The sequence below is a fragment of the Salminus brasiliensis genome, chromosome 2 (genome assembly GCF_030463535.1).
Source record: "Salminus brasiliensis chromosome 2, fSalBra1.hap2, whole genome shotgun sequence".
Taxonomy (NCBI): Eukaryota; Metazoa; Chordata; class Actinopteri; order Characiformes; family Bryconidae; genus Salminus; species Salminus brasiliensis.
This window is the reverse complement of record NC_132879.1, coordinates 27543107-27556731: the sequence shown is the minus strand read 5'-3', so window position 1 is coordinate 27556731 and position 13625 is coordinate 27543107. Positions and strand designations below refer to the sequence as shown.

At 38.1% G+C, this 13625-nt stretch overlaps 1 protein-coding gene across 1 annotated transcript in view; it reads left to right on the top strand.

The window, feature by feature from the left end:
• LOC140549974 (neuronal acetylcholine receptor subunit alpha-7) overlaps positions 1-13625 on the top strand; it is a 31810-nt gene that overhangs the window by 2089 nt on the left and 16096 nt on the right. The window contains exons 2-5 of the mRNA XM_072673765.1: positions 1140-1279; positions 4715-4759; positions 8793-8902; positions 9938-10017. Coding sequence (XP_072529866.1) covers positions 1140-1279; positions 4715-4759; positions 8793-8902; positions 9938-10017 — 375 coding nt within the window. The remainder of the gene's footprint in view (positions 1-1139; positions 1280-4714; positions 4760-8792; positions 8903-9937; positions 10018-13625) is intronic.

Here is a 13625-nt window from a genome sequence, read left to right as displayed (position 1 = left end):
TCTTTGATATGTTCACTCAGTCATTCATTTATTAATTCAGCCCTTTAAGCATTTGTTCATTTAGTCATTAAATCGGTTCATTTTCACCTTGAATTCCATCATTTTGTCGGTCTTGCCATCATTCATTCATTCATTCATTCATTCATTGCTCCATGTGGTAGCAGCATTAAACATAGCTGATTAGCGGATTTTGCTTAGGGTATCTATCTTTTGATCTGAGGCGTGTAATCTTACTCTCTTGTCAGACTTACTTCAGCACTGTTTTTTTCTTGTTCAGTGCAGAACCTACTTGTAAGAAGCAAATCTCTGCAAAGTCTCCTGTAATACTGTTCCCTCAGTAAGTCTCAGTAAGGATGCTGGTGTCTTTAATTCTCCTTGTCTGACCGCTGAAGGTCACTGGGTGTTGGAGGTGAACTCCACAGGGAGCAGTTTCACCGTCTGCACTCACCCTACTGTTTAACAGCCCCTCTTCATTTCAGGGAGGTTTAAGTACAGGAACCTAATTCCATCTCCACTGATCTGCCAGTTAAATCTTTTGTAGTTCCAAAATGCAGGTTGAAACACCTCAGAGAAGGACAGAAAGTCTTTTGAATTGAAGTACTTGTTTTTTAATTTAAACTAAACTTTAAACTGGTTTCTATAGGAAACTAAATGTATCATATTTAGTTTGTTTGAGGTCAAATGTTTCATAGACAGGAATTACAGTGAGTTACATTTTCATACAGTCATGTATGTACAGCCAGGTCTACAGGGAAGAGCCCGTTGATGTATTTCCCGGATCAATAAGTTGCCATCTGGCCTGCCTGCAGAAGCTGTAGATTGCCTGATTTGTATACTCCTTGCCCTGCTTTCAGACTATTGACTCAGAGGCCACACACTCTTACTCTTTAAACTCTAGGATTATTATTCATTTATTCATCTTGGGACTTATCATTCAGTGTATATGATACATTATTCAGTTACTGCTATAAAACCAATGTGTTCTGTAGTTTTGAGAATGAGGAACTGATCTGTGAACCCACATACAGACCTTTAGAGTATTTACCCCTTAAGAGGGTAAATAACAGTGTGTTAGGAGTCTTCTCTGAGCATTAATGTTTTAGACGGATGTGATTTGATCTGCCTTGTGTGTTCCTCAGTGTCCTTGCAGGGGCAGCACCAAAGACGTTTGTATAAGGACCTGATGAGGAACTATAATCCCTTAGAGAGGCCAGTCTACAATGATTCTCAGTCTCTAACTGTTCACTTCAGCTTCAGTCTGATGCAGATCATGGACGTGGTGGGTAAAAGCACAACACACACGCACAAATAATACGTAATTCTGTGGAAATGGGCTTATACTAAGGAAAAAGGCAGTGTCCTAAAATAGTGTTTTAAAAATAGGTTTATTTGATTAAAAGGTTTTATTTTTATTTTTATTCTTTTATTATTAATATTTTCAGTGTGCCATCAAGCTCATAAACAAAGACTTTTTCCTCATAGCTGTGTTTGTCCATCTTCACCACGAGTCTGTTATTCTCAAGGAAAGTGCATGCAATTATGCAGACATCTGGTTAAAAATATTCGCACTCAACAAGTAGGGATGTCCCAATCAAGGTTTTTTAACTTCCAAATTGATCCAAATTTAATTATGTTTGGTAGCAACTTTTTAAAATGACAGTTATAGATAGTTATGGATATTGTCATTGCCACCCAAATGGTAACCTTACAGAAAAAGGAACACAAATTTTTCCTCAGTGGAAGATAATGTAGAGAGATTTTCTAGAAGTCATTTTGGAGCATTTCTATTGGTCCATGCATTGTGTAAAGATGTTTGACACCGTGAAAAGAACCACTGGTAGACTCAAATGATATCAAAAAGTGCAAAACAGTGCTCAGGTAGACATGACAACAGCAGCCTTTTAATGCTTTCAAGGCTGCAACACCGCTAGTAGCATCATATTAACATAGGGTCTGAGTTATACTGTGAGGGTGGACATAAAGGGCAGAGGAAATGTATGTATGTACTACAGTCAACACTTAAGACGAATGTCAATGTGAATACTAATGAGACAATGAAAAATGATTGCATCTTAGTCTCTCTCTCTCTCTCTCTCTCTCTCTCTCTCTCTCTCTCTCTCTCTCTCCTCTCCTCTCCTCTCCTCTCCTCTCCTCTCCTCTCCCTTCTATATATGATACATGAAGGGCTGTTTTTTTTTTTTTTTTTTTTTTCCTGGATTTCTGTATTGTCCAAAAACAAAAGTAGAGTAAATGTAGAGTGGTATGCAAAACCATGGGGAAAGGTAAAAACGGAGCATTCTGTTTTACATTTAAAGCAAGATTAGTTTATTAAATTTGAGGAGAACAAAAAGAAAAAAAAAGCACCATTCATAATTTAGGTCACCCATAGACATATGAGCTCTCCAATAACTTTCCCCAAGACCTCGGTCCTTTAACAAGCCTGTTAGGGTTCTGGGTTGTTCATAAGGTCAGGCAAATTTCAAAGCATTATAAATACAACAATCAGCAGCCATTGGCTTCTCCAAACAGCTGCCTAGCACTCTGGAAAGTACAAAAACAGCAATGGGTTTTAGGTAGGCCTTTTTCCAATTAATGATGTAATTAAGATATGGTCATAATATTGTGACGTGTGTGTGTGTGTGTGTGTGTGTGTGTGTGTGTGTGTGTGTGTGTGTGTGTGTGTGTGTGTGTGTGTGTGTGTGTGTGTGTGTGTGTGTGTGTGTGTGTGTGTGTGTGTGTGTGTGTGTGTGTGTGTGTGTGTGTGTGTGTGTGTGTGTGTGTGTGTGTGTGTGTGTATTTTTTAATGCTTGGCTATTTGTTCCCTTGCCTTAATAAAAGAGTCAGTCTTGTCAGGTTGGAATTATTTTTCTTGACTTGACTGTAGAGTGTCCAAATCTGTGTGATCAGTTCAGTGAACATGATTGAACATTGAAAAACCACGATACAAACGCCCCTGACCTCAATCTAAATTCTTAGTCTATAACAACCGGTGACTCTAGGTGAAATTTGCACCCACTTAGTGGAAGAGTGGGCTAAGAGTGGGCTAAAATGGACATGATCTCTGGGTATAATCTTTTCCTGACAGGATTGGCCCTGTTCTTAAGGGAAAGCACGCAACCAAATATTACAAAAGTGATTCCAGGAACAAGGTTTACTCCAGTGAGCTTGTATAATGATATTGTTCAAAAGCACTTCTGAACTTCTGCCCTGTTTCATGTGCACATTGTTTTCACATCGTTTTGTTTGTTTTTTTTTTTGTAACAAATTTAATGCTATGTGTTGGCTGAATGGAGATGATTCTGTAGCTCCTTTGTGAACACGCAGCACAGAATTTGAACCAGATGCAATTAGACACAATTCACCAACCATGGAGCTCTCCTCCCTTTCAGCTGCTCCAATTCTAACTGGAAACAAACATCATGATTGCTTACAGTACTAAATAAATAAGACTATCACAATCGATCAGTGTGTCCCATTATTCTGTAGTTTTGCCACATTATTCTAACAGGATGTTATTTTGTATGATTGCCACATTCTAACAGGATGCTGTTATGTGCAATTGCCACATTATTGCTAATACTATACTGCGCTAATAACTTATGAATTTTGCATTGGGGAGAAATTCATCACATTTGGGTTAACGAGAATCGCACACATGGATAAACTGCTTATGAAACTGTTGTCAGTTTAGTTGTCTGAACTGTCTGTTTTCACATGGGTAAAGCCAGAAATAGGCAGGGGTCTTCAGCATCCACCCCCATCTCCGTCTGATTAGGGTTGGCAGTAGGAGAATTTGTGTAATGGGGCTCAATAGTGAATATGTGCAGTGCAAACATTGATTGCTAGTATGCATTAGCATGACCATTAGCTAAAAGGGGTTTAATGTATAGAACTGCAGGAATGCTAAAACAGCTTTCCATTCTTCTGTTTATGGAAAGAGGTGTAAATGTAATAAACAAAGGACATATTTATAACTAATAATGTGTTGAGTTTTTGGATATATATCATATATGGTTTATATATATATATATGGTTGTAGGTCTAGTATGACAATGAACAATTATCATTAGCCTCAGTTTCCATGCAGCAGTATCAGCTGGGCTCACTGCTCCAATGATCTGGCACCAGCTCTTTCTATTTCAGAGTAAAAGGACCATTCAAATGTATCTCAGATCGCTTTCATTTGGCAGCAGAACACAAATTTGAAATCTCCAGACTGATCCAGACCTTTTTCCGCTAGCTCTGCTTTTTAGATAATAATATCATTGGGGTTAATGCATAAAGGGCTGTAGTGCTGTAGCCAGGTCATCACATCAGATACTATTATATGACTGTGTGTCTCAGAACCAGTCAAATTCAGCTTAAATGAATTCAGTAGGGGCAGTGTAGTGGATTTACTCATATCTGTGTTGCCACAGCCAATACCAGAAAGTCTTTAGTCTTTAGGAACTCACAGTTTTGTGAATTTCTCTTTTTCCCCTGCAAGAACAGAAAGTGCTCAAGCAATCAAGACGGTTTTTCCTCAGAATAAAAAAAAAAGGATTAATTTAATTCAAAGGTTTTTCTATTTAAATGTTTCATCCACTTACCCTTGATTGTAATGAGACTGCATTGAGTGTGCATACTGAAGCTTCAGCTCCACAATCCCGATCACACTTTCCTTTTGATATTTCTTAAGGACTACAGTTACTGATTGCATGGTTATGTTTTCCAGGATGAGAAGAATCAAGTTCTGACCACTAACATCTGGCTGCAGCTGGTAAGCAATCTTTCTTGTCTTCATATTTTTAAAGAATGTGGTGAGAATTCTGGAGAATAAAAGTCTACTTTGTTTCTTCCCTGCTTGTTTTATTTTATTTTTTTTGCCATATTACCATTTGTGGCAGTATTTGTAGCATTTAATATTGTAGTTTCACAATAATGGAAGCTGTAATATTGTTAGTAGTAATGTAATAATGTTTTCCAGGTATGTAACTAAATTTTGCAATTAACTTTCCAGTCAAAAATGTAATAAAACTCACTGATTTGAGAAGTTGATCATTTGTAATAAGGTTTTACAGATGATCAACCTGATAAAGTAATAAATTACCTGTAGTGTAATAAGATTTTCCAGTACCCTGTAAAAGGTGCCCTGTCCAGGGGGCATTTCTGCCTTGCACTAAATGATTAGGCAGAGTAGGCTCTGGACCCACCACAACCCTGACCAGGAATAAGCGTATAAAAAAGTATGGAGGGCTGGATGGATGGTTGACCAATAATTACGTTATTTGTAAAAATAACGAGTGACTTGCAGTCTATTAGTGTAGTCTCTTTCTTTTCTGATACTGATATTGAGATATTGAATACAGGCGAATACTGGTCCATGTGTCCATTAATCTATATTTCCCTGTTTTCACTTGTAAAACTTTAAAATAATTTTTACACTTTCATATGATCATAGTTAAACTACTCAACACTCAACTGCAACACAGGAACCAGCACATGACGAACAACAGGACATGCTGTTGGATTTCAGATTGGGTACAGGATTGGATTGGAGTGTGTTGTGAACAGTTCTTTATGTGCATGTGCGTGATAAAATTTTACACATTGTGCCATTAAATATTGAGTGAGTCAAAGGAGACGCTCCTCCATTAGGCCACAGACAGTCCTCTAGTCCTGGCACTACTGGCCAAAGGCAGAGTAGCTACATTAGGCATTAGGCAGATCATTACATATTACACTGAAGCCAAAAGGGACGCTTTGATGGACTCTACATGAAAAAAGGTAAATTAAACATCCTAATAAATGTAAGACGAGCGACCTCTCCTTTTTTTGCAGTGTATGGCCCCCTACGTCTCTAAATGAGTCGACTTCTTTCTCCTTCTTGTTTGGCCCAGATAAAAAAACCAATTGAGAAGAATCGCAGTGTAAACACTTTTATGTGCTTTCAAGCGATTCTGCATGCTTCTGAAAGATGGTTTTTTTTTGGTCTGAGTCTTTTTACTTGCTGAAGAGCAGTGCATGCAAATTAAAGCTTAAGATTTTTTTTTTACATTCCACTGCTTTGAATGCTTTGAATTCTCCATCACCTGTAGTGTGGCTTTGGACTTCAGCCTGCCACTCATTCCTTCTCTGGGCAACCGTGCACATTTATTATTCATGTGAGCAAATTTACACACACTCTTCCATTTAAAGGCGTACATTTTGTTTATGGCTGCAGTTCTTAAATGACACAGTGGCTCGAATTTAATTAGCTTGTTATCAGTGCTCCTCTGGGTTTGTTAAAAAAATGAAGGGAAAAGGCAAAGAAAAACTCCAGAATTCCCATTTTTAAAAAGGCCTGTTAAAAAAAATTAGTTAATACAGCTAATTCTCTCTCTCTCTCTCTCTCTCTCTCTCTCTCTCTCTCTCTCTCTCTCTCTCTCTCTCTCTCTCTCTCTCTCTCTCTCTCTCTCTCTCTCTCTCTCTCTCTCTCTCTCTCTCTCTCTCTCTCTCTCTCTCTCTCTCTCTCTCACCACTAAGGTCATCTCATCCCTAGAGCCTTCCTCTCCTGCAGCCCTTTGAAATTCGCCTCTAGACTAAAGTACTCTTTCAGTTTGATGTTTGATTTTATGCAAAAAATCACCCTCTTACAAAAGTCTTCCTTACTCATTCAGTGAACCGCATGGTCTATGAATATTTTGAGAAGCGAGTCCTTCTCTATCTTCTTTCTAATAACAGTAAGCTTCTTTAGGCCTTCAGGCCTTTTTTCCCCTCAAATGTCACACTCAGTTAGTGTGCCATCAGAAATGTTTTGTACTGGAATTGAGAGCTCTGATTTTGCTGGTATTGATTTGAAAAAGGGGCATTAGGTGCAAAAAACTCCTTCTGCAGTTGTTTTACTGACATCATGGCCTACTTTCTTTAGCTTTCCACTACCTTATACCATGCTGCTTTTCACTGTCTAAATAGATGGAAGGTGTGTGTGTGTGTGTGTGTGTGTGAGAGAGAGATTCAGTATCCTCTCTAGAACATTGAACACTAAAAGCCATTAGCTGGAGGGCATGGCAGCAAAACAGGATTATGCAGACCACTGTATAGGCCAGTCGTGTGCATTTGCACTGAGATACGTCCGCCATTAAAGCGCATAATCACATTTAGGCAGCTGTCTTGCTCTCAAAGAATGAGCCATTATAAAACTCCAGACCCCTTCACCAACCCAGCATGCCAGACGCACATTATGTGATTAGATATTATATTAAAGAAATTGATTTGGACCAGACTACTGCCTAGACTGATTCCTCAAACTGATTCTAATTTATGAGTGTGGACTGAGGTCATCCCTGAGGTCACACAACCCACGACTTGGAGCGATAATCAGATCCTTTAGAGCTGCTGCTGCTGATGCAGTTTTATAGTAGCCTGATCAAGGGTGTTGTTTTTTTTATATATACAGCTTATTTAAGTGGGTTTTATTATGTCTTAATTGAACATTGTAGAATTCAATGAAGATGGGAAAGCACATTTTAGCCCTTCTGCTAAATGAATAGTGTTGTCGCTATTGAAACAAACCTCTGCAATTATATACATTTGTAAGTGACAGAAAAAAGTTCTTCACTTAATTTACACATTCATTTCATAGGTGTAACAACAAAAAGGTTGGAATGGTTTAATCTTACAGTGACAATACACATTCACAGACTACTAAAGATGAGATGAGATGACTTCAGCTTTGTGACGTGGTCCATTATCATGCTGGAAGTAGTCGTTAGAAGCCATGGTACTTAAATAGGCTGTGGAATTCAAGCAGTGCATGACTAGTATTAATGGGTCCAATAATGACCCCATTACCCACATCATTACACCACCTCCACCATTCTAGGCTTTCAACCCAAGGCAGGTTGGGTCCATGGTTTCATGATACTGGTGCCAAATTCTGACCCTACCATCTGTGTGCATCAGCAGCAGCTTTTCCAGTTACCAACTGTTCAGTTTTGGAGAGCCTGTGTCCACTGCAGCCTCAGCTTTCTGTTCTTGGCTGAGAGAAGTAGACTCCAATGTGGTCTTGTGCTGTTGCAGCACATCTGCCTCAAGGTTGGGCATGCTGTGCCTTCTGAAATGCTTTTCTGCTAACCAAAATTGTAGTGGTTTCCGAAGTTACCACAGACTTTCTGTCATCTCAGACTAGTCTTACTGGTTTGAGAAACTCAAGAGATAAATGATGTGAAAGCTACTATCGCTGCCACAAGATCTTTTTCTAATAAAGTGCTGAGTGCATTTTTACATGTTAGATTTGAATAACTTACAGATGTATAACTTGATTTGTCAACAAAGAGAATTTAGGATGAACTAAGCTAAAGGAAGCTTAGAACATATTCATCTGTGCAAAGCAATTATTCCAGGCCAATGCATGGGGAGGGCAAATTGACAAGCACCCTTAATTATCCATGATCATTACATGTAGCACACTCAAAGAGAAGTGCAGAATGAAGCCTATTTGTCCCACTTAGCCTGAACTCACTCTAATATCTTATGTACAGAATCTCCCAACACCAGGCCTACCACTTATCACTAAATGACTTGTCATACAAATAAACAAAAAGCTTTTTCTTTCACTGTTTTTTAGTCTTAATACATGTTTTGGTATCTGAGGCATCTTCAGTTTTTATTATTGGCTGCCAGTTCCAGAAAGTGAAAATCGAAGTGAAAAAGTTGGAACTGCCCAGGCAGTAGGAACAAAATCCCGGGGTGAATTTTATTTTTACTTTCTGGACCTGATTTCCCATCTCTGTTGACTGATTTGTATAACCTCTCTCTGTCTTCCTCCTCAGTACTGGTTGGATTATTACCTGCAGTGGAACATAACTGACTATCCTGGTGTGTCCAATGTGCGATTTCCCGATAATCAAATCTGGAGGCCAGATATTCTGCTCTACAACAGGTAAAACAGCAGACCTTACTACCAATTTGTGCCTCAAGAAGGACACCATAACACAAGAGTTCACAATTAGTTTAGGTAAAATTCACACAAACACAAGTACACAAGCATAAAATATACATAGACCGCTGCATTCTGCTTTTATAGTGTACATTTTAATAGATCATAGAACTGATCTGATCCCTATTTATCCATTTTTAAAGAACTGGTTCTTGTCTATATTTTGTGTTTACTATCATCTGATAGATGCAGAAGAAATTACTTTGAAATTGAAATTGGAAAATGCGTAAATCTTTATTGTATCCCTGTCTATCAGTGTCCATTTTAAAGGAATACTTAATGATAGGTTGGATGCACAGGCATGCCAAAGATATTGATTAAAGTGGTTTATGGTAAGGTTTGGGGTCTGGACGCAGGACTCTCTAATTAGACTGCTACTCTCTTAATAGTACTGCAGTTTATGGTTGTTTTAACATCCCATTTTACACAGTGTTTCCCATTGACCTGCTTTGCCCTGGCCGACTGTCTGCAGTCTGTGAAAATGAATGAACAGGACTACCGTGACCTGAGTCAGATGATTATGTTGACTGTGTAAAAACGTCCTTTCCATTTAATTTTTTTTATATCTGTCAGAAATACGAGACGTTAGATGGAGGGATGATGACAGATGTATACTGAAGGGTATTAGATGTGTCAGCAAGCTTCTCTTCTGTTATATTGCCCTTTCTTTGAAGTTGACCTTGTGTGTGTGTGTTTGTGTTTCATTTGTGTCAAAGAAGCTGATGCTGCTTTTCTTGCCTATGCTCTGAGGCACATACATGCAGCTAGCTCCCTCTCTGTCTTCATGGCATCAATGACTTGTATCTGCTGTGTAAACAACAGTGATTTAACCTGCTGCCTCCATGTTCAAACTATAGCAGCAGTTCAGTACTGTCAAAAAGCTTTATGGCCCTGTTAGCCTAACTTAAGCTGCAAGCTTTGATTTTTGTATTTTATAAACCTGACCAACATGTGCCACTAATGTGTGTGTTGCCACAGTGCTGATGAGAGGTTTGATGCTACTTTCCATACCAATGTGCTGGTCAACTCATCAGGCTACTGCCAGTATCTACCACCAGGTAAGAAACTGAACTGCCCATGTTGAGCTACTTTGTTTGTCCTTTTATGAGACTTGGAGGCATTAACCTGTTTTATACATTATTTAATATGAGAATAAATAAGTAAAAAAAAATTAAGCATAGAAGCAAGGAAGAATTAAGATTGTTTGTCAGTTTATGTTGAAATAACAAGCCTCTTTGTAATCGGTCACTGCCTGGAGAGCCATCAACCTCTGCCAGGCTTTAATGCAGTCAGGTTTAATTCCTACTAAACAAAGTCATGTTTGGTGTCTTAAAGGGCCCATATTCTTCATTCTTCTTGCATTTTATATTTTGTCTTGGACTCCACATTTGTACAAACCTTTGTGAGGCTTGCTTCAAAATTGTTCATACTTTCTTATTAAAAGACCATTTTCATCACAGAGAATTTTATGTACGGTTTCTGTTTCTTAAAGACTGCTATAGGATTAATGAGCTCTGTTCTGACTGGCTGCCCTGTATTGTACCTCATTCAAGAAAGGCTTAGAGCTAAAACACTGCTCTGATCTGTAGGCACAGCTAAACTGTGGTAGGCTGACTTAGTGGGTACATGTAAAGAATTTGTGTTCTTGTGACATCACAAAAACTGTGAATTCATAGTGGGCTGTTTAAATAGTGCAGCTTAGCCTCCATATATGCACAGTACGGACACTTCAGTTTTGTTTACATACTACATCAGACTACTACTTCATAAAGAAAGTATGGGAAATGAATCTCCTCATCATAATGGCATAAAGTTTTTTGTTTCTTTAGTTTTGCACTGGAGAAATTAGGCTACTCTCAGCTACTCTTAGTTGGGTCCAAACTGTGCACTTTGCACTTTTTGTAAACACACAAAATTTAAACATGATTTTAAGAATTTAAAATGTTAGTGGAGTGTCCCTTTATTGATTCAGCTTGTATCAAGCTGGTATATACTCCACAAGTGTTTGATGTATAAAAGTTCAAGTCCACTTGAGAACAAGGGTGTCAAAAGTATTCACATTCATTACTCAGGTAGAAGTGTAGATACTTCTATAAAGGTTGAAGCATTAGCTTAAGCTTTTAAAAAAGTGTAAAAGTACTGGTTTCGAACTGGTTTTCAAAAGTAAAAGTAATGGAAGGAAAACAAAGGCCAAAAGTTTAGGCTGTGCCGCATTGGCCAATAGTGCACTACCCCACCTCCCCAAAAAAACATTCTTCTAAAAGTCATAATGATTATAATGCCATATTAAAATGTTAATGTAGAAACGTGTTGGGATGCACTAGGCTACCTGTTTCAGCTGCTTCTATGCACATTGAAAATTATTGCATTTTAGTAATATCATTATATTAAAGTTGCATCTATGTGCACTACTGAGCATTAACATGTGTTTTGTGCAGCGAAAAATATGGTACTTGCCTATAAGTATTGCAATGGTTGGAGTGTGATGTGACTCACAGTTGTGATGGATCGCTTACAAACCAATAGGGTGTCAGAATGGTATATGTTTATACTTCTCGTCCAACAACAATCAAATTCACACTTTCTGGATGGCGTGATTTATCTGAATAGGGTTTGTTTGTTTGTTTTTATGATGACAAGTCATGATGAAAACCAAACAAAATGAAATGAGAAGCAAGGCTATTTTTAAAATGTAAGGAGTAGAAAGTACAGATAATTGCATGAAAATCTAAGGAGTAGAAAATAACCAAAATACAAAAATACTAATTAGAGAACAAAGTATTTATACTTCATTACTTGACACCTCTGCTTGAGAGTCGTCTAAACATGTGCTTCAGTGGAAAAGATAAACCACACAATCTGACATTTTTGAAGAACATGATCAGTGTCACAAATGTGCCTTAATCAGTAGTGACCTACACTGTAAAAACGTATTATATTACTGCATTACTTATTTAATTTCCATTACTAAAAAAACAAAAACAAAAACAAATGCACGTTATGCACAGTGCTGACCTGCTGTCTATTGGTTGATAGAAACTTCCATTGCATTTCAGCTGCATTTGCCTCTAAAACTAAAGAAGCAACCCTTACGCACCAAACATTGATCAGCTACTTCTGGGTAAATTGCAATTAGAGTTGCCTCACTACTTTAATTTGTTAAGTATTTGAAAAAGAGAATTAGGAGGTCTTCATGATTAAACGTATTGGAAGTCATCCTCTGCTTTGGTCTGATGAGTTCTATTCTACTGCTAACCTAACTGCTTTTTAACTTTCTCTGTACCCATGTCTGCTTGTAATTAATACTGACATGGATGTATTCATGTCAGTATTATAATAACGCCCTGTTCAATGATACATATTGTGGTCCTTATGTTGGGGGACAGCAGAATCAATTCTAGACGTTTGTTAATATTTTTTAAATTTGACATATTGATGCAATTGTACAACAAACACACATCTGTGTCCAAAAATGGGCTTGCAAACCCTTAAATATGGCTATCAGTTATTTTAAATCCAGTTGTTCCTTAATCTATTATATAGATGCAACATTATATAGCACTAACTGAAGGCAGTTACTGTCACATATTCATTTGCTTGCATGTCATACAAAAAAAAAAATATATATATTTTTTTTTATAACATATATATGTTATATACGTTATATACATATATCTGCTATACTTGTCTGGGTTAAACATGCTTTCTGACATGCTGAATAAAATATGTGAGTGATGACTATGCATCAATGCTAACCACAAAGTCATCATTTTAACCTAGGCAAACCAAGCAGTCTTAATGAAATTGTGGCAGTTGTGTACACCATTCACCTTTCCCACTAATTACTGTACTAATTGGCAGCTTCTGAGTGGTGCAGCCATCTAAGCACTGACCATTTCATCTGGAGATGGAACGGTCAGTCACTAACGATGCCATAGCCATCCATGAATAGTAGTCCCAGAGAGCTTCATTGGTGTTCCTCTCTCAGGTTGGATAGGATGCTGGCAGTTGCAACCATGTGCTAGCACTGGCAGTATCCTATTATAGGGGGAGTCCTAGCTAGTGGGTGGCCACTGCAAATGACTAAATTGGAGGAAAATAAACATTACTAATCTGTCATTGCTTTGTTTGTTTGATATGTTTTGTAAGGTTCCTATCATATAAACAATAACACTGCCAAGAATGACCTATATTATTTATTGAGTCTGTAGTGTGGACAACACTCACCACTAATCACCCTTTTCTGACCTTCAAGAATGTTATTAAGATCTCAGAGATATGGCCAGTCTAGGACAAAAAAAAACTTTTAATTGAACACAGTAGCGTGTTCTGTGTTGAGCTTGCAAGTGCTGATCTTGGATCAGTGCACACATGTCCCTACACAGAGGTGTTGAACTCGAGGTGACAGCAAAGTGAAATGACTTTACTGTTTTAACCTCTCTGCTTCCACCCATCCGGTGTTTGCCAAGCTCTTCACACTGTAAGCTTAGTTAGAGCAGTGAGACATTAAATTGAACAGTGCTGTGGGTGTGCACAACATGAATCTGACACCCCACTGAAGTGTATTGAATAAATGTCAAGACACGCTTCACAACTGATTATGATTCAGAGGAGTTAAGTGCTGTGTTTCCTGTTGAAGTCAGCTAGGCCCTCCAGCTCAGCTCTT